The following is a 21,741-nucleotide window of genomic DNA, read 5'->3' as shown; positions in this document are numbered from 1 at the left end:
ACTGAGCACACTCCGGTGATTGGGTATGACTCGAGGCAACAGATTCCAAAGAAATGTCACCAGAAACAATTCTTTATTTTAAACTTACAAATCTGTGCAGGTCAGTGGGCCTTATTAAGAAGTGCTGAACCTGCTGCCCTGCCAGTGCTTTGCTGCTTTCTCATTACTCAGTGATACATAAATTGGCAGTATTCATCCTTTTTAAATTGCATGTTGCTTAGAATAATGAGGTTCCTTTCATCACTAGCCCTCAAAAAAACTTCTTGCAAATAATGCAGAGCTTCTTTTAAATTTAATGTCTTGATAAGCTGAATTGTTAAATGCTAGATGCTATGGAATTAGATTTGGTGTTCTTTAGAATGAATGCTAATTAACATGTAAATTAGCAATTTAACCCTCTTTAAATTGGAAAAAAACCCATGGGACACCTAATTTCATAGTTGTTAATGATGGTCCAATGACTGTAAGATATTTCTTAAGTATTTCATTATATAAGGAATTACAGAAGTGTATTATCAGATTTTGGCATTTAAGACATAGCAATAACCAGAATGTCAGTTAGAGGAAGTGCTCTTCATTAATGCCTGTGTTTTTGTCCTTTCCGTTCTTCTCAGAGGGTACACTTTTTAATTACTAAAGTTTTTCAACTAATTTTTCAAGCAGGAGGAATGGTTGATGTAGTGTAATGAATGGTTTATTCAAATAAGCAAGGAATCTGCAGGATTAGATTTGTAAAAAAAAGATGATGCCAAACTGCAGACAAATACGAAATTCTGCCCCAAAATATCAGTTTAGCGTTTAATTTTGTACAATAATTCCCCACCCAGAACATCAAGAAACATTTTCTTATTGAATTATATTTAGGCAAAAAGTGCAATAAATCTGGTTGAAACTCATCATCTCTGGTTCAAATAATTTACCATTGTTTCAAACTTTGCTTCCATTTCAAATATGGATAAGGAAAAAATTCTCAAAACCAAATTAATTAAAACATTCTGTTATGACTGATTTAATATGGCAATTACATGTAAATTCAATACATTTTGAAACAAAAGATTTTCTGAAACATTCCATTCAAATAAAAAGTGGTTTTGAGCCAGTCATACTTCTTTTTCATACTGTGTAAAAAGGAGTGATTAAAATCAATGTATTCCTCTTTGGTTCTCAGTTCTGATATGCTAGTACATGCAGTACGTAGGATATTGCTTAAGAAAATGGGATAGATATGGAGAACCTAAATATTTATGTTTAAATTATTATTCCCATTTTCAGTTAACTTTTAGGGCAGTCAGGCTGGAGCTGTGCCTGTATTGTTTAATGAACAAGACAAATTATATTGGGCGTTGCTGTCCTTTTTTTAAATGTCTGTATTCAGATGTTTTTTCCACTTTTTAAATGCCAGTAATAAGGACAGAAGAAGCAGAATATACAGCATGTTTTCTGCCTACTTCTGTGTAAAATGTTACCATTCATGCAAAAATGTCTGTTCTCCATGAACTAATAAGAACTGGGCAAGAATGAACACAGACGTACGTTATATTTCACATGCCAGCTTCGAAAGGCTAGCAAACATTAGGTACTGTTGCTTATAGACCACATACTTTGCACATTTTTTTTTTTAAGTCAGTAGAATAGATCAATAGATCACTGGAATAACTGGTCTCATCTTAAGGTCAGGCTCTACAAGTCTTGCTTCAAATAGTGAGGTGGTAGGGACAAAGCACTGCCAGATGCTATGATTGTCTTTGATTACTGGCTCTTCACAAGTACTTTAATTCATATCTGTGGAATGACTTGCAGAATAAGGTACTATTCAGCCAGACTAAGGAACTTCTTGTGCAGGTTACAACACATCTGTACATATCTTACCTGGGGCAATTCTGTGCCGTAGTCAGCTTTTTGGAAATACTGGGCAATTAGCTTTGCTAGGAAAATGTTGTACCCTCAAATGTTCACAGAAAAATTACATTTCTTTTGGCTTCTGCATAACTTTTGAACAGTGCTCTCTTGCTCATATCTTTCCCTCCTCTGGAAAAACAATAATTCTTCTAATCCCATTGCCATCCGCAAAGTGTATCTGGCCCTACGAACTTCTGTCCAGGATCTGCATCTATTATAGTTCTGTTCATTTTTGACCGTCTGCACCTTCCATGCAGTAATTAATGTGCAAGAATGTAGCTGAGCAATTGATTCCTGTGGAGCTTTAAAGTCATGCTAATCAACTATGTTTGTGTTCGAGGAAATGTACAATGCGCCTTGTACGTCTTTAAGGGGCATTCATAGCAGAAACAAATATTTAAAAGCAAAACAGAAATATATCTGTGCATCACCAAGACAGCAATAAAAATGGTGAGATTAGTCATTTATTACCCTTACTTAGTTAAAAGCATTAATTAACATCTTTTAACATGTCTCTAAGGGAAAAATAAAGGAGGTAACCCAGACTAATTATAATTTCACAGCTTTTGCAATTTCATAATAATTAGGGTCCACCAGGAGCCATTAAAAAGATGAGGGCTCTTTAAGCACCTTCTCAGACTAAATTGCAAGGGAATATCTAGAGAAATGTAGATGACATTCATGTGAATACCAAACAAACGTATTATCACATGTGATGGGACAGTAAAAACTAAATGTTTCCTGAACAAAAAAAATTGACAACTAAACACTTTTTTATCAGGAAATGCTATTTTTAGAGTAGAATGGTTTTGCAGGAATGTGAGAAGATCGAAACCATTTTTCATTTGAAAGGTTTACATTGTTTAGTTTCAATCAGATTGAAATGGTTCATAAAGATTGAAATGCTTTGCTTCAACAGTGTTACTTTAAAAAATACTTTTAAAAAATTATTGTATTTAAAAATACTTTTCAAATATTAATTGTAACATGCACACATTGTATTTGTTATTCTTGAGATAAAGAAATGATGAAAATTATAACTTTAAGGCATTATATTTCATTGCTATTTAGATGCATTGACATCGGGCCACTTGGAAGCACTTGCAATTTTCATTTTGTTAATAAGTTTTCAAAATTTTACCTCTCTCAGTAAGACTAAAAAGTAAAGAAATCCCAAATGTCAAAATTTCCTGCTGAGTAGAAATTCTGGTTCTTTAAACAAGTGTGCAAGTATAGAGCAATTGACTGAACCCCCTTGGCACCCTGTAGGATACTTTCTGCTTGTAGTTAGCATTTCTCTGCTTGTTTTCAGCCCTTAGCATGTTGATGGATTCTTAGCACTGCTTCCTTCAAAACAGACACTTAAATACTGATGTTTAAAAGTGCAAGTGCAGTCACATTCCGTTGCTCTGTATTTACACTTCCCATTTAGTATCTGTGGGATTCAGCAAGGTAATAAATCATATCCAGCAGAAGCGATATAACCTATTGAACCTGCCCTGGATCTCCAGTCTTAGATAAGGATCTGATTGTGTGGATATCAAATCATAATTAGTTGAGAAATTATTGGGTAAAGTAATATCATGTTTAGGGATAAAACAATACAATTTATTAAATCACATAGTTAGCAATATTTGTATACAAAAATATTGCCTAAAAGGTACAATGTAATTTTGACCTTTTAAAAGGAACTCAGAATATTCAGATTAACCTCATCTGTTCTTTACTTCAAAGTAAAATTCAGTCTTCTCATCAGCTCCTAATGACCATCTTTCCTGAGTTCTGCATTACTTTTATATCATTTGAGCCTAGGTTACACCAAACATTCAATTCATTGACATAATTATGACTCTCAATAACCCACATCAGATTCTGATTTCCTTCCCATTTTTGAAATTTAGCACAGCATAATGTCCCTTTGCTTGGTTAAAAAGAAAATGAAGATTCTGGCCCACAATTTGAAAATAATGATAAATTGGACCTGTACACATGCAAAACAGCAAGTCATAGCCTAATAAATCTGAACATGGAGCATGTGAGAAGTGTACAGTAATTGTTATAGCAATTTTCTGTTATTTCTCAGAAATGAACACAATTTTTTATATAATCCCTTATTTATTTTTGCACAAGGTCTTTCTAAAAGCTAAACTAATAATACCTGGAAAAACAATGGAATATTTTTTCAGAAATTAAAATCATAATGTATGGTCCAGTTACCCTACTTCTCCTTGTCTCCAGAATAATTTACAGTATCGTTTTAACTCACCTAGTCCAAAGAATATAGTCACTATCACCATATTGTATCTGTGTTGGTGCATATTTTAAGAGGATTGTTGTTCCTTTTGAGTACATAAACGCACGATCTTTCTTTTTTTGCAAGAAATAATTAAAATTCAGGGGTGTAGCAAAGTATGGATTACTAGAATAAGAAGCCACAGTATAAATAAAAGACCAACTTCAAATTTTACAGGAATAAAACTTTCCTGGGAGGGAGTAGTAGAGTAAAACTTGCTTAAAAGGTTGTTTGTGTCAAGTGACAGGTAAAGGATTTGAGAAGTGACATAAAGTATTTCAGAAGCAGTGAGTGATAGATCAGCTTTATAATATTAAAAATGTCCATGTCTATATGAAAATCTAGATGTGTGTTTATAGCATCATTTGATATAAGAGTGAATATGAAGAGTCATAGTCTGGAGCATGGGTAAGAGGGGAGAGGGGGACATTAAATGTTACTTCCCATAGCTCCACAACATACAAGGGGATAAGAGAAGTAGTTTGGGATTGCTCTTATAAAAGTCCATCATGCACATTTCCACCCTCTTTCCAGGGAGCCGTTTCTAGAACAGTATTAAATTAATTTTACATTATGGAATCACAACTGAAGGATGTCAAGTTGCAGCTCAGTGATATGTTACACGCCACTGGGCTGAACTGCATATCTTGACCGTGTGCTTGCTTTTAGCTCCCTCTCTTAGCGAAAGCCTCGGGCACTGCAGGTTGCAAAGCAGTATGTTCAAGGGGACCAAGTACAAATAACAAATTGCAAATAAATAATATTTAAGCACGTGGCAATAAAAAGGGTGCTAGATAGGCCAAAACCTCTTTGCCTTTATAAACAGGAAAATGAGGACATCATTCACTCTGCACAGTTTGGTCATCTTTTTCCATGACACACTGAATTTGCTTAGAAAGTACCTTGTTGCTTTTGTTATTTCAGAGGGAAACGCTGCTGAACTGGGAAGTGAGATGGATAAGTCAAGTAGAGGGAAGAAAGGACACTAAAGTCAAAGGAGACAACACATAGTGTGAGACAAATTTGGAAAAGAATGAAATAAAAGAAGAAACATATAATCAAAATTACTTTTTTTTAATCAGTATCATTTACTGAGATGTGTTCTCAGAAGATTGTCTCAGATAATCAAAGGCTAAACCAGGCTATTGCAGGAGTGAATTACCCTGGAAAAAAATGGGACATCTGTTCATCTCCCCCTGTAAATAAACCACAGACTGGAACATAAACTGCTACTCCAATCCCATGCATGAAGAAATTAAAATTAACAGATTATCCATCTGAATTTGCTGCCTCTGTGGGCCTCCCTTCTGTCAAGAATAGCACAAAAATACTTCATCCACATTATGGGTCTCTAAAAAACTGATCTTTAATCTATACGTAATTAGCATTGTGATGATCAACACAGGCATACAGGAAATTAAAAAAGCCAAGAGATTGTATTTAGTAAATGCAAATAAAATATTTGCATATATTTGCATAACAAACAATCTGTAACATACACTTCTTTAAGGAATCTAGTTTCATAAAGGTGAATGAGCTTGCCAAATGGACTAGGAGGAGGAAATCAAATGCAAAGATGTGAGAGAGACCTAGGAAATTTTGAACAGCACTCGGCAGATGGTTTAAGAACCCAAATCCCACAACTGAAAAAGACCAAATAGGTTATAAACAGCTAATCTCATTTAGAAGGCAAGTCAATTCTCTGTGGCTTAAATTTATAATAAAGGAGAGAAAGGAAAAATGGATGGTGAAGATCATAAATCAGAAGTGAAGAAATTGGGAAAAAAGTGATAGAGGAAGTAAAAAGGGCAAAAGGAAAATCTGTAGTCATGAGAGGTGAGGGGAAGAAGGTTTCTGAAAGTATATTGAGGACATAAAGAATCTTCTGCTCCAAATAGAAATGAGTTACTTGTTAGCAGTGATGTAAAAAGGACTATTCAATACAGATTTCTGTTCTATACTTGGGGCAAAGCCAGATGATTTAGTCACATCTATGATGTTTATGATGATTGTGAAGTACCACTCTACCAATAGCTAAGAAGGATATTAAACAACATAATTTAGAGCTAAATATTTTTATATCAGCACGTTCAGGTGAACAACATTTAAGTATTAGGAGAGAGATGGTCATAAACTCTCCTAATCATTAATGTTGATTTTTAATAAGTCTCAGAGCACTAGAGGAAAATGCATCAAGCTAGAAGCTAGATAATGCCATGCTAGTATTTAAAGACAATAAACAAGAAAATCTGTCATCCTGACATTAGTGTTAGGGAAAATACTGGCATGACTGACACAGGATGCCATAAAGTATTAACAAATTATAATGTAATTAATTTCATTTAATGTGGTTTATGTAAAATAGATCCTGTCAAAATAGCTTGATTTTATCAATTTATCTGTTAAGTCCTTTGTGGACTTTTTTTATTGACAAAAACTGCAAGGAAATATCATTTATTAAATCTCCTTTACTTTGAGCAGGCATTTTGTTACAGTATTATTGTTAGATACCTGGTTACCTTTAATTCTCCTACTCCAAAAGAGATCAGTCTACTTTAAGCAAATGCAAGAGAAAGAATATTTTGGTTTTGACTGAATAAAAAAAAACAACCACAACCTAAAATGTTTTTTACGGATAGCTATTACATCCTATTAGAAAAAGCAATATTTTACTTCCTTGAGATATTTGATAAGGCTTCTGCCTATAGCTGCTTTTAATATCCTTCAGGCACGTATTATTTTTCTCTGTTTGCCCCGGTCATACTTTTGCATTTAACTTGCAGTGAGAGATACCTATAAACAACATTACATTTATTTCAAGTACATATTAAAATGACTCTTTTTAGCGATGAACTTATTCTCTGGTACAGCACTTCAAAGTCACTGTGTAGTGGTCTGCTGATTCAACTTTCCTTTATGTAAACCTATGGACATAGCACAACAGTTTGTAATAGGTTTATTCTTTCATAAATTATCATCCTTCCCTCAGCACTACCATAGTTATCAAGAATCAACTGATTATACAGGTAAATCAAATTTAGGCTTAATTCAGACGGCTGGCATCTTTCCTCTTGTTTCAATGGGTTTATAAAGAGTTAGATGTGCTAATTAAACATATATCTGTAAGTGCTGATTCAGCCTCCTCCCTGCTCTTTTCAGAAGTCACTCCATTTCTCTTTGCCTTAATTTCTTTATTTGTAAAATGATATAGTGGTAAAGATAACCTGTTTCATAAGAAGCCTGAGATCTGTCTATGGAAAGTGCTGTGTAAAATGTATGTACAATCATTTCTACTATCTTTTTTTGTTACTCTGAAAGTCTGATGACCACACTGAAGAAAGTTTGAGGCCAGGCTTTGGACTTGCCTGTTGAATTCTTGGATAATTCAGATTCTAGCCCTTTTCCTTAAAATGTAGGTGATTTTGTATTCTGTCTGCTACAGTTAGAACAAAGAAAAACAAAGTGGTGAGCTGGGCTTCAAAAAGATGTGGGAAAGGCTTAAATATTTTTTAAATAAGATTACAAGAAGTACTGAAAGTTTTGAAAGGAGCTAGTCTTGCACAGGGTCTGGAATACCAGTTTCTTCTCTTTAAGCTGCTTACATGAGAAGGAAAAAGAAATAAAATATATGATGTTTTTTCTCTGGCTAAGAAAGAGAGCCCGACACGCCGACGAGCGACGTAATATATGGAGATGCAGTGAAGATACAGTCCCTGCCCCAAGCTTCTTACCATTCAAATGTGTTGCTTTTACTAGGTAAATTATTCTATATTCCAAAATGGCACTGAATATGCCTAATCAAATTGTGCAGTGCACAGCCAGCCTGTTGGAGCAAATGACAATAAATTCACTGGAACTAATATAAATGGCGGTGATCAACTGGAGCATATGCTGGATCCACAAATAGCTCAGGCCTTCAGATGAGTGAATTGGTGCCACAAAGTGCCTGCTCTGTCCTTTCCCCTGTGGAAATGGTCCCCATGAAATCCATCTGTTTTAACTTTACTTGGGGGATTCTCATGAGCAGTACAAAAGTACCCTGAAATTCATCTGTCCAAACTCATACTTTGGGTAATGGATGAAATCAGTTTAACTAGCAGGAATATTTGCAGATCTGGTTGAACAGTAAGAAGCTCCCATGGAAAAGATACAGGTAAGCACTAGTAGGTCTTGATATTTTCTGGCATGAAGACCTAATGCACTAGATCAGACTGTCTTTCTATAAAGACTTAATAGGAGTTTCTATGAAGACATGCAAAAACAAGCCCTCCAAACAGCCATCTGTAATTTAGCTTTCCAGTTGGATCTGCGATCAACATCTCATTCATTGACAGATGGATTCTCTAGGGATTCTCTGAGGACTGACTTTTCCCCCCTCCTGCTATCATCTCATTCCCTAACCCAATCATACCAGGATATTTTCTTTCTGTCTTCCCATTCACTTCTCCTAACAATATTGAATCTGTTAAGAGTGACTATAACATAATGTACTCCAAAAAATGATCACCATCACATACTTCAAAATGATCTGTAGTTATCTATGGGTAAAAAAAAAAAGAAAATTTATCAGCTAGTTTTTGAGCTTCATGTGTCATGGTTAATTCCTGTATGTAATAGACTTTCCAATTTATTTTTAGGATTTTATTTACCATAGTAAAAGTAAATTCCTTCACTGCTGTTTCCTCCCTTTCACTTAGAGAGCTAATACTGCAAGCTTCAGACATGAAGTCTAATTATGTTCTCTAGTAACTATCATTCTCATTTGATGGTTTGCAGTGTGAATTCATTTTACAAATAATGTAATTGGTTCCAATGTTAGAGTTACAGGCAAGAGAATAATTACTGAAAGTCACGTTCCTTTTTTTCCTCATTTAACCCTTCTATGGTGAATTTGTTTAGAACTTAATTAAGGAGCTTTTCAGCAAAGTGGAAATCAATCTTTAAAGCCAATCAGGCACTCAAACACTCACATTAGTTTCTGGACTTTTATTCAGAGAAGGCTCTCTACATATGACAGGAGACATATACCTAATGATGACTGAAGAAAGTAGAGGTACATACTGCATTTTTATCTAAGGCTGCAATGCATTACAGAATGATGAATATTTTGGAGGATGCATTGTGAATGATATTCTGAAAAAAAAGTCTGACTGTAAGTGAAAAAAATTGTTTAACTCATACTAACCTGCCATTTTCTAACTTAATGTATGGAATTTTTTTTTCCAGAGCTGCCTTCTATTTACATCAATGCACTTACACTACTGTGATTAAGAACACGATTTGTTTCTCAGTGTACTTGCAGCAACAGTTATTTGCCCCAGCATCTGAAGTACAGTTATACTGGGAACCCCAGGTAGATCTATATAATGAGATGAACATGGTCCCTGGCAAAATGCTCAGAAGAAGAAATAATTATGTCCCCCAGTTTTGTGTTCCCTCCAGTCCTCAAATTGAGAGAGAGTGATTGAGAGAACAATATAGGAAAAAAAATGGTTCCTGAAGCCAGAGACGCCCTGGAGAATGAGGGGTGGCAAATCTGGCAGGGAAATGCAGATTATGAAAACCTTCTCTGTATTCTTGTCAATGGTTTCTAAAAAAACCCCAGATGTCTTCCTCAATTTTATTTCTATTACATGTACCAAAAGTACACTAATATAAAGTACTCTTTTATGCAACTTGTAGACATGAATACTTTCTGTAGCAGTGAAAATGTACCAATAGCACCCATTTCCTCTGTCTATCAAAAGTCTATGTCTGAGATAGCCATCCTTAATACCCTCTGTACGCAATGAAAAGAAAGAGGTACTTTTACATCTCACTTTATCCCACTTGTTTTAGACAGCTGCTTTAAGAAGAGGTGATTAGGTCCCTAAAAGTGCTTATTTCTTTCCAGTAGGTTTTCCTACTGTAGGCATTTAAATTTGATCAGATGAACAGCAATCCAGAGAAACGTTCACCTGCAGAGGGAGGAACAGAAATTGGGATCATAACTCTGGAAAGAAAGTAATCTTGGTATTGCAAATGCAACCAGTGGTAACTATGCTACAGGTGCTCGTAGGTCAGTGAAAAGCAAGTACTGGCCACGATAAGGCAACAATTTTAAAAAAACAACCCAATACTAAGAACAGGCAGAAATTGCTGAAGTACAGGTATTTGGACACTGATATTTCATGTCTAGCAAAAGTAGGTAGTGAAGATACAGCTCCATTAACTCATTTGGGTCTCCTGATGATTCATACCAGAGTTCAGGAGGAAAAGAAGAGATTCAGCAGTTTGTGAGTGGGTCTTAGACAGAAGAGCCAACATGACTCAGGCCTGATTATATAATCAAATCTTTCCATAACAGTGAATATTATTTTGTAGTCTTTTAATATTCTGTGTGGGTGTTTATAAAAAAGGGAAGGGTTAGTTTTAGATATGGCAATGTCCATACACACATGTACACAAAAAACAGAGAAAGAATCTGAAAGAGAAAGAACCACGAGTCTAAAACTGAAATATAACTCCATGGCAATGATATTTGTAGCAGGTGAAGGACAGAACACAAGATTGCTATTAAATAAATCATAATTTATTACACGTGCCTGTATTTGGCTGCCCAGTTAAGTACCTAATTACATGAAAAATGCAATTGCTGTGTAAAGTGATGTTAATTTTCAAGCACACCTGCTGAGCTTAGGGTTGTCATTCAGGTACCTGCTCAGTTGCATGCTGTTGTGCACCACCTGTGGAAAATATTTGTGTGCCTGTCAGGAGGCTGGCACAGGTTATTAGTGAAGAAAACCGTGGCTTTGCAGGTTCAGTGGGCAGTCCCATGGTCTATCCAAAATAGCTCATGAATTTCATTATGATTCCTAACCAGAGCTCTGGCAGTGCAGCTTTTTTTTTTTTTTTATGAGGGGATGTGCAGGAAGAGCCCTTTCTCTGCTCAGATGTAGATGCTTTTGATTTCTTGGATTTCATCTCCAGTTGATGAGTTCTTTGCTATGCTTACCTGTATTTTTTTTTTGCTTTTCTCTACTTCCTTGACACATACTGTATGCCATTAGAGAGCAAAAAATACTGCTAGAACTTCTATTCTTAGTATTGGTCCATTTGCTTTGTTGATTATCATCCTAACTGTCAAAGAAGTGAAATGGCGTTGCTTTGCAGTACCTGCACTCCATAGTACTAGCTTTCACATTGTTCTTTGTTTCCTTGACAGGTAGAAACTGTTTCTGTTTTTCCTTATGAATGCTTTATGTGTGATACTGAACAGCTCACGGTGACAGCTAAAACATAGCAAGTGGCACTAAAGGACATTTCTCAAATGTGTTTCTTTGCCCTTTCTTCACATTGAAGATGTTAATAAGACTCAAGACTACCTATGTTTTTCTATGGAAGATAAGATCTTTACTGCTGAAATATCTTTACACTCTTGTAAATATTACTTAGGTGACAAAAAGTGTGGATTCGTTCTGGGAAAATTCTCTGATTTCTTTTACAGCTTTGGCTTTATATTTAAAAAGCTTCTTTCTTGGAGCAAAAGTGAAGTAGTCTTACATATTCATCCAGTTTACTGTAAATTGCAGGGAATGAGGTTGAGGGAATAGAGCACTATATGACTGGCCTGGCAAGGGGCAACTGAACAGTGAGGGAGGGCATGTAAGGGGACAGGAAAAAGCTAAAAATGTGGTGGAGCAACCATTTCTTTCTGAGGAACTGAAGCCTAAGAGCTTTAAAGAGGACTTTGCAGCTGTTCCGTTTCAGAGTCTAGTTCGGTGAAGTACTAGATGTTGGAGCTGATAGAAACTTTCCAGAGAAACATCCAGATTTGACAGACTGTAAATATTTCTGATGAATACAGTTAAACTTTCAACAGGCACCAGGCTGCAGGACAGTTCTTGCTGGTTGGAGCTGCACCAGTTCCCCGAGCAACTGCCTCTCTGGCCTTCTCCTCCTCATCCCAAGGGAGTTTGCCTGTGCAGAGACATCAGGGTGGTTGAAAGGCAGCTCTTAAGCTGCCTAAGCAGCTGATTTGTGGGCAGCCCAGCTCTCCCTACCTCCAGATCATTGCTCAGAGGCACACGTCTTGGGGTCCAGAAGGCTGAGAGCAAACAAGAAACTTCTACTCTTAGTCTCCCACCGTTTATTTATTTTTCTCTCACAGATGTTATCCGGCTTTTTAAAAAATCCCGTACTTGAAGGACAGCTGATGTGGCAGTGGTGGGAGATACCCCCTACAGCTTTCCAGCACTCTTCACAGAACGTAATCACAGACCCTGTATGGCCTGTTTCCACCAAGGGTTCCTCCATGCCTCTCTGTCATCATCACTAACTGAATGACTTCATTTTAGCCGGAGAAAAAAGAAGCTGCCATCTCTTTAGATTGCATAAAGCAACCACACAGTGGTTTTCACCTATTTGCTTTGTCTTCATCTACTGACAAAAGCTAGACCTCTCTCCAGAAAGCAGTTCTCTCTCATGCATTCATCATTCTCTTGACCCCTACAAGTTGAGGACTCTCTGCCTTCAGCACTGTTTCCCAAACTCAGATGCCTGTTGGCCTGTGCAGAGCTCTGTGCCATGGCTAGACTGCTTCACATACCTGAGCTGCAGAAAGCAATATTTGCTGCTACAGTGCTGGGTCAGCCTCCAATTTATCCTACTGACACATGTTGCACTTTTGGCCATGCTGTAGAGAAACAACAGCATGAGATGATGGCAGTGACTAGGATGTTGATCTTTAGGTGCTGTTGGACAGGCAAGCAGGCATATATGCTGGCAGCTGAGCAGCAGTTTAAAAATTACTGTGATACCAAAGCCTTTCTTCAAGTCTAACTTGCAAAAACAGCTCTCTGGGCTCCATGGAAAATTTAGCATTTCCTGGTGTTGATACTATAGTTCTGAATTTCATGGAAGTGCACAGGGCCACCTCCAGACCAAGGGGCAAGTGGATGCAGTGGTTTAGTTCTTAGTCCTGGTCCTCAAGGTTTCCAGTTTGGGCATCTGGCTGAATGCACCAGAGCTCCCTTCTGGCTTGTAAACCTGCCTTCCCCAAACACCATGGCACTGGAGCGGTGGTGAAGGGAGGAAGGCATTTCTGCCATGGAGCATGGAAACATGAACCTGAACCAGGAAGTTTTAAGGTTGGACATGACCTGCTGAGTCCTAGAGAGCACAGTGAACTCAAAGACAAGATTGCACCACTTTTTTTGCAGAGGACGTTTTTGACACTTTTTGGATTGTGTCTTCTTCTCCTTCACTTTTCCTTATACTATCAGCAGTGCAAAACCAGGTAATAAAAAATGTAATAAAGGCAAAGAATTTTGCTCTCTCCAACAGGAATTACTTGATTTATAGATGTTCAAGGCAATAAAAAAAAATTGTGAAAATAACTGTAAAAGTTTCCTCATTAAATATTTCAGATAGGAGTTCTCTACTTTGAAAAACAAATGCAGTCTTAAAAAGTTACAAAACCAACACAGAAGCACACATACATCCATGCAAACATGTGCAACTATAGAGATCTATAAAATATATTACACACATGAGATCAGCTTTATTCCAGTATATATCTATGGATTAAATTCCAACAGACTGAATTAAATAGGAAAATTTTGACTACATTAAATGGAATCTAGTTTTGTGGTTGTATTTGTACACAACAGAAGATTTGTGTATTCATAAGAAACTAAATAGCTATCATTCATATGTAGGTATATATCAGCTAAATACCAATGGCCCAATCATGTTGTTTTGTTAGGCAAAAGTAGCATTTTCAATCTCTTCTTAGGATGATAACATTTTGAGTATATTTTTACTCTCCACTTACATACTAACTTCACCAAAAGCAAATAAATAGAGTAAGAGGAAATGCATCTGCTGTGTACATATTTAATCCCTTCTCTTTTTGTTCTTTTCACACAGAGACTGAAAGATTTAAAACAAAGGGAGTTTGCTCGAAATGTGGCTTCAAAGTCATGGAAAGATGAGAAGAAACAGGAAAAAGCACTCAAGCGGCTTCACCAGCTCGCAGAGTTACGGAAGCAGTCAGAATGGCAAGTATTTAAAATTTATATTACATTTTAATGTCCTCTTTCCTCAGTCCCAGAAGAAATCTCCATATTTTTACTCCTACATTCTGTAATGTACAGAGATTGTGTATATTGTAACCTGTTTTCAGCTGTCCCCAACTCCAAATGTTCCTGTTCTGCAAACCATAAAATTGAAAGCCCCTGAATTAATTACTTGCTATTTGAAGGTTTGTGTTTTTCTCTCCTATAGCTAGTTAATCTCATCTCTTCTGAACTGAGTGGTTTGAAGATGTTTTTATATTATCACCATTTTACCTTATTCAAACTGACCTGAAAACATTAGTATAACTGTCTTATCATTTAATAGTAGGTGAGCGGGAGAGGAAAAACACCTTTTAAAGCATCTGTACTTAGTGTGTGAATCATTTTCACTACTTTTAGTATACTGAGATTATTCTCACAGTTTCTCTGTAGAGTAATGGCAGTATCATTATGTGAATGAAAAACAAGTAATTAACTAGTTAAGTTTGCCCAATACTGTTAGCTCTTTTGATGAGTATCAAGATACAGTACAAAGTTTGCACTAATAAACCTTTACATTTGAGAAATCTCCTTTGTTTAATGGCACTGAATGCTTCAGTAGAGTAGATTGCCACCAGACCAATTGTTTATGTTAATCTATGACTGTAATGAGTTAAGTAGATAATTAAACTGGCATTCTTTTAAATTCATATCAAGCGTACTGTACCCTGGAAATAATAACATTCAGAGTTTATTATACACTCATTTTGGCCTATGTAATTGCTTTTGAGTAATCTGCTGAAATACAACAGTTTAGTGCTAATGTATCACTTTTATGGTTACAACTCCATTTTCATACAAATCTACTGAAAGAAATGTAACTGCCTGCGGGAAGATGCCTTTATGCCCACGCACTTGAAGATGTAGTCTCAGATAGACCGATAAGGTCGGTGATAATAGGGTAGCCAGAGTGAGACTGGGAGGGAAAAAGCGGGTTTACTTTTAGAAAGACCCAGGAGTCCATAATCCCTTACAAAGAGCCTGAAAATACAGTGCTTGCTATTCCTGTTTGGAATGACTAATGGGTTCAGGGGTGGCTGAGAACCATGATCTTGGTGGAGGGGTAGCATTCCCAGTTGCTCAGGCAAGACAGAAAGTCAGCCTTTCTAAGAAAAAGTCTACATGCACAATTGTTATTGTCCCTGAGTACTGTGTCCCAGGTTCCAACAGCGTTCCTTACAACAAGCTAATACAATTTGACAACAAAATTACTGTTAATCTCGTGCACAGAAAAACTGAAAATGCAGCTTTATTTTGCTGTTCCAAGGAGACTTTGAAAAGGATCTCTTTACACGCCTTCTCCAAGACATAATTCCTTCCTGATGTACAAATAGGGGTGAATTTGTATCTCCTGATGCCAAATTTGTGGCAAATGCAAATATATTCTCAGAAATGCATACATATTCTCATACTCCAGGGAGTCTTTATGCCGTTCCTACTGCTGAAGATCAATGCATTTTTATAGCATTTATAAAGCATACTAGCCTATTTATAGATAGCTGTTATGCAGATCTGGCAGTCGTAATTTACTTACATTTAATTAAAATATTTTCTAATTTTTAATCAAACTCTTTACTGAAGCTGGTTCCAAAATTTTTTCATGGAAGTGTACTGTAGTACTGCATTGATAGCAAATGTAGCTAATTGGTCTAATGAAATGCATGTTTAAAATATTACTTGGACTAAAATTTGTATAGTGGCTATATATGCCTCATGTCTAATGGAAAATGGCAACAGTCATTCCAATCTCAGTTAATTATATATTGCAAGAAATCAATCATTTACCATGTTTATTAAGGCCTTCTTAGAGTAGGTTGATTTGTTTTTAAAGTACAAGAAAACTAAACCACTAACCACACTAAAATCTGAGAGCTTTTGGGAAGTGGAAAAAAGTAATTAATGAAAGCAGAATACAGAAAGAGAAAATACGGCACAGTAAGTCAAATGGTGTTTGATAATGAGAGCACTGAAGTTGCCATTAATATTGATGGAAATCAACCTTGTGTCCTTTTCCCCACCAAAGTTTGGTGATAGTTTTAGCATTAATATCTCCTTGAATATTTCACAAAGTCATTTATTGTGGAATAGTATAAATATAAAATAAAAATCTACTCTTAAAAAAATCATACGTTCGCCCCCCCCCAAGCAAGCAGAATGCTGGCTTTTCTCGTATAGAGTTTGATTCTGCAGATGCTCCAGGTGGAAGTGTCTCATTTTGAACAAGGCACAATTTCCTTTGCAGTGGCCTTTCAGAAAACCAAGACTTACCACAGACCAGATTCTCATTGACATAAATTCAGAGTAAAGACAATACTGTTTATTCTGGATGTGCATGGGCATAACTCTGACAAAGAACATTCATGTGTTGACTTCAAATCATATAATTTCCTGTATGTAAAGACTGTCTTGCCCATATAGAAGCCCAAGCTCAGGGCTAGACTGCACATTTACCCTTTAGAAGCTTTAGAAACTTAGTTTTCCCTCATAACAGCATGAGTGACACCCTTCTTTACCAGAGAGACATTGTCAAATGCGAGCTCTGTCTTAAACTGATTACTTAATACAGCTTTCTTTTTTGTTTATTTATTACCTTACAGCATCACTGGGAGTGGACCATTGCTTAAAGCCCCCAGATTAGTTGTGGAAAAGCAGCAATCGCCAGATGGCATTTTCCTGTACAAGGGCGGCAAGTTCACAGCCAGTTCTCAAAGAACTGCCACGAGAGAAGGACAAGATTTCTCCAGCAGCATACTAGAGAAACAGCAGCTTATCATAAGCAGGGACCCTACTGAAAGACCCCATGCACTCGGAAATCAAGTCCCACAAGTGTTTGCAGATAGCACCCATGCTTCTCAAAGGGCAGGAGTGTCTTTCTCATTCTCTAAAAAAGTCCCCTTGAAGCTTGAGTCCTCGGCATCAGTCTTCAGTGAGAACTCTGAAGAAGGAAATGATTGTAGTGAATCCCCCAACCATAAAACAAAGCACGCTGTTGAGGGCTTTCGTTCTGGCACACTTTTGGAGGAGGATGTAAAAGCAAGCTTGGATAAAGGGCCAACTATTACACAAGACCAAATGGATTTGGATAACAGTGCATCAAGTCATGTAGCTGCAAAACCTAAAATGCTAAAGGAAAATGGTAAAAGCAGTGACAGGGAATTAGGAGACAATGTCAGTGCTCATCCTTCATTTTGCAAAGTCAAAATGCAGCTTTCAAATTTGAATTTTTCTGGTTCACTAAGAGAAACAGAGCAAGAGAGCAAATTGAATGAGTCTGAGAAATTGTTGGAAACTCTCATTTCACCTTCATGCCAAGCTAGCAATTTTTGTACACAGCCAAACACCTACAAGCACAGCAATGCCCACCTGCCTGACCAGTTACCTGAGCTCCCACGACAGCCAGAACCTCAGCTGGCATGCACAAGCCACATTAATGACAGTCCTGGGGTAGTAAAAAGAGAAAGATCTTTGGAGAGTTCAGAAACCACAAATGGGAATATGGAAACGCCTCCAAGGGAGGCCATGGTTAAAGAGGTTAAGGCCCAGGCATTGCCTTTCCTTCATGTAGTGAGCAAAGATGGCACGACTGCTCTGCAGTGGCCCACAGAATTACTTTTGTTTACAAAAACTGAGCCCTGTATTTCATATGGCTGTAATCCATTGTATTTTGACTTCAGACTCTCTTTAAATCACAGAGATGGTAAACAGCATGAAACAAACAAAGCAAGCTGTAAAGAGCACTCTATAAATAAGACTGCAGATGAAAATGAAGCCTCAGGTTTAATAAAACACAAGCAAATGTCAAATGAACAAGATAATCAGTTGTTGAAACCAAAGAAGATGAAAGGTTCCCTAAATCCAAGAAAGGCCAAGCAAAAAACTGAGTCAGACATAGGGAAAGAAATGAATGAAAATGGTCAAAAATACTTTTCAGATTATTTGAATGAAAATATACCCAAAGTGCCTGCTTACCTTGATGTCTCACAAAAGGATTATGTGACAGAAAAAAGTCTTCATACAACAACACTGAGAAGATCTTTAAAGCATCATTTTCATAGCTGTGAAAGAAAAAAACAAAACATTAGAAATGAAAGCATTTCCTTTTCTGCTTTTATGTCTAGGATTAAAAAGTCTAAAGCTGCAAAATGTCATTTAATTTATTCAGAGGAAAAACGTGAAAACCAAAATTACTGCAGATCCATTCAAGATGTGGCCAGCTGCAGCAGTGACATAAGTGACAGTGGAAAAGACTCTAGTGGAAGTTTCCTTAGTTATAAATCCAGTTCAAATAGCAGGTATTCAGAAAATGAAGGATGTGGAAGTTACACAACATGCTGGAGATTCCCATCTCCTCAAAAGTCCTCCTCTGACAGACATTCTAGCTATTCTGACACTTCGGTTAGCGGTACAGGTAGCTACCTGAGCTACGTGAGTCCTACATCTAACAATCACAGCAGAAATCATTTGCTTTTTTGTTGTAAAAGAAAAAGCAAGACAGCTGAAAGGCACAAATGTAAGCACAGAAAGCACAAGTGTATTTTCACTTCTGATGATACAGATGAGGATTATCTTTGTCATAGTAGAAGTCACAGAACTAGAAACTGTACACAGAGGGGCACAATTAAGTATCAAAGATGTTCAAGACATAAAGTTTTACGATGTAGAGACAGATCTAAACACAGCAGATGTAGACACCGGCATTTTGGCAAAGTGCACAGTAGAAGTAGAAGCTACCATAGCTCCAAAAGTTGTTCCACCAGAGATTCAAGAAGCAGTGAAAGATCATCTAGTAGCAGAATATCAAGAGGTAGCAGTTCAGGATCCTTCTCAAAAGAGACTGACAACAAAACAAAAGAGGACACAGAAAGAGGTTCCAACACCGAACTGGGAAAAGCTGAAACTCCACAGTACAGCTCTCTGAATGTGAATGGTCAGTCAAAAAACTTTCCCACTTGCTCTTCTGAAACCCTGGCAAAAGACATATGTGGAAAAAGAAAGTCACTGACAGCCAAGTTACTTTTAGAAAGAGTGCAGTCCAAGAAAACCCAGGAACAAACACACAATTCCGAGAGATTTTCAAACACTTGTGGGGTAGAATTAAAGGATCACTCGCAAAGTCACTTTGCTCTTCAGTTTTCATCATCGGTAGATGACATTGCAATGTTACCTTTGCCAGAGAAACTGCTAAGCATAGGTAAAAATGACACAGGGCATAATGAAATCAGTTCGTTGGAAACCAGTGTGAAGAAACACAATTTTGAAGCATCAGAGATAACTAATGTTGCTCTTTCAACAGGCACTGGTTATGATCATTGTCTTTTTAAAGACATAATTCAAATAGGAACAGGCTATCAGAGCCCAAGCATAAAAAGGAACACAGCAATAAAGGAACAATCCAATCTCTTCATTAGTGAAGTGCAACCCTTTATACAAAGCTGTGACCCAGTACCAAATGATTTCCCTGGTGCTTTTCCCTCTAATAGATATTCTGTTGTTGCTAATTCAACAGAGACCAAAGAAGAACTACATGATGTAAACATGGACTCGAACCAGGCAGAAGGCAGTTCAGGCTCTCTTTGTGACAGTACTATGCAGAAGTATGATGACACAGTAAATGACCCAGAAGTGTACAGTAAATCCACCTCCCCTGCTTTAACGCAGCAGCCTATCACATTTTCACCAGAGGAAGTAGACAAATACAGGTTGCTGCAGCTGCAAGCCCAGCAGCATATGCAGAAACAACTTCTGGCAAAACACCTGAAAGTTTTGCCTGCCCCAGGACCAGCTGCCTTCTCTGCAACACCAGCAGTTCCTGCTCTCCCTGTTCAGCATCATGGTACTGTCACCACCATCCACCACACACTGCTGCAACGCTTTGCTGTCTCGGCATCTGTACACCCCCATGGCAGCCATCTCTCCCTGGCACACCTCCACCCCCTCTCTCAGGCACATTTCGCCCCCATATCACTTTCCCCCTTAGCACCAGCCCTCATTCCCACCCACCCTGGTCTGCTGACAGGACACCCCTTGCACTTGGTCTCCACCACCCCCCTCCACCCTTCCCCACTGACCTTCCCCACACTGCCACACACTGCATATATCCCAGCCTTATTTACACCACACCTGAATGCAGGCACACCTTCTGTTATGCATCCTAATCCCTTAGTTCACTCATTATTCCAAGGACAAGAGCCCCATCACCATTCTTGCTCTAGCCAGACCCAACAGCTACCGACAATAAAAGAAGTTTTCAGTGTTTCTAGCTACTTAAACTAGCCCAAATGATTACATCATGGCTCCAAAATGAAATTTGAATAAAATAAATTATTCAGTGTTCAATCACATGTCTGAGGGGAAATCTACTGTTTTGCTGAGAGCACAATGGCAAATATTTTAAAGTCCACATTCTGGCTGACAGCATGTGAATGTTGATTTAGTTCTCATATCATGGAGTAAAAGCTGTTTTAAAGCTGTTTTATGATACTATCACAAGGAGGATGGGGTCCAGCTAGTGTCATTCTACAGAAGGTTTGGAAAGAAGAGCCTGAAGTGAAGTCTGTGACTGTCAGTAGGAACAGCACCACAGTATCCAGACACAACAGGACCAAGAATGTCAACACCGATGAGTGATTTAAAGTAGCACAATTTAAGGTAGAGCAATCTTCACACACCTCAAAGGTTTGCTTTTCTGAGTGTATATATGCAACGGCATAGTACTTGGTCTGGTTAAGGTATTTCAGACTGAGCAAAAAAGAAGGTATCTGGGACCACAAGTCCCTGTTCCTGTCTCCTGGCCAAAATAAATTGGGGACCCTCAGAGTGAGGGGTGATGAGTTAACACTGGAAGAGGGTCACAGCATCTCAAAGATACTTTAGTGATTTTATCCCTGGGATATGTTGCTTGGATAGTATAAAGGGACTGCCATCTGGCCACAGGGACATAACAAAAAATTCCCTTAGTGTACGGGGTTCTGTGCTGGCACAAGCAGGCTGCTACTTTTCTCCCTGAGCCAAGCATCCAAGAAGGCAAAGGAAAGAAGGGAATGAAGCCAAGTTCTTTCACATTGCCTGCCTGTGGCTGTAGCATAGAGTATGTCAGCACTGGGCTGCAGCAGCCCAGAGCTGCCAGGCAGCTAGTGCTGGCCTTGAACCTCAGAGGTCCTTGGCCAAGACTGTAACACTTCTTTCCTACCAAACAGAGCTCTGACGTGTGGGACAGTCTTGCCCAAAGAATGTGTAAATATGTTTCATCCCTTTCACAAACAACATAAACAATTGGCTGGTCCTATCATGCTGATATTCATTAAAATGCAGAAGTAAAATTCTGAGTGGAAACTGGCTCTCCAGGTCAAGTCTCATAGACAACCATGCCACAGTTCTCAGCATTTCAAGGTATATTGAAGCTAAACAAATAAGTCTAGATTCTCGCATGGCTTCCCAAACTCTCAACATACA

At 37.7% G+C, this 21,741-nt stretch overlaps 1 protein-coding gene across 1 annotated transcript in view; it reads left to right on the top strand.

Annotated features, from left to right (window-relative positions):
- Window positions 1–20,562, top strand: part of ZNF804B (zinc finger protein 804B) — a 236,379-nt gene extending 215,817 nt beyond the window's left edge. Inside the window, exons 3-4 of the mRNA XM_072851500.1 lie at window positions 14,102–14,232; window positions 16,887–20,562. Of these exons, the coding sequence (XP_072707601.1) occupies window positions 14,102–14,232; window positions 16,887–20,562 (3,807 nt within the window). The remainder of the gene's footprint in view (window positions 1–14,101; window positions 14,233–16,886) is intronic.
- The last annotated feature ends 1,179 nt before the right edge of the window (window positions 20,563–21,741 follow it).

The sequence above is a fragment of the Ciconia boyciana genome, chromosome 2, assembly GCF_034638445.1.
Source record: "Ciconia boyciana chromosome 2, ASM3463844v1, whole genome shotgun sequence".
Lineage (NCBI taxonomy): Eukaryota > Metazoa > Chordata > Aves > Ciconiiformes > Ciconiidae > Ciconia > Ciconia boyciana.
This window is presented reverse-complemented; position numbering and strand designations above follow the sequence as displayed.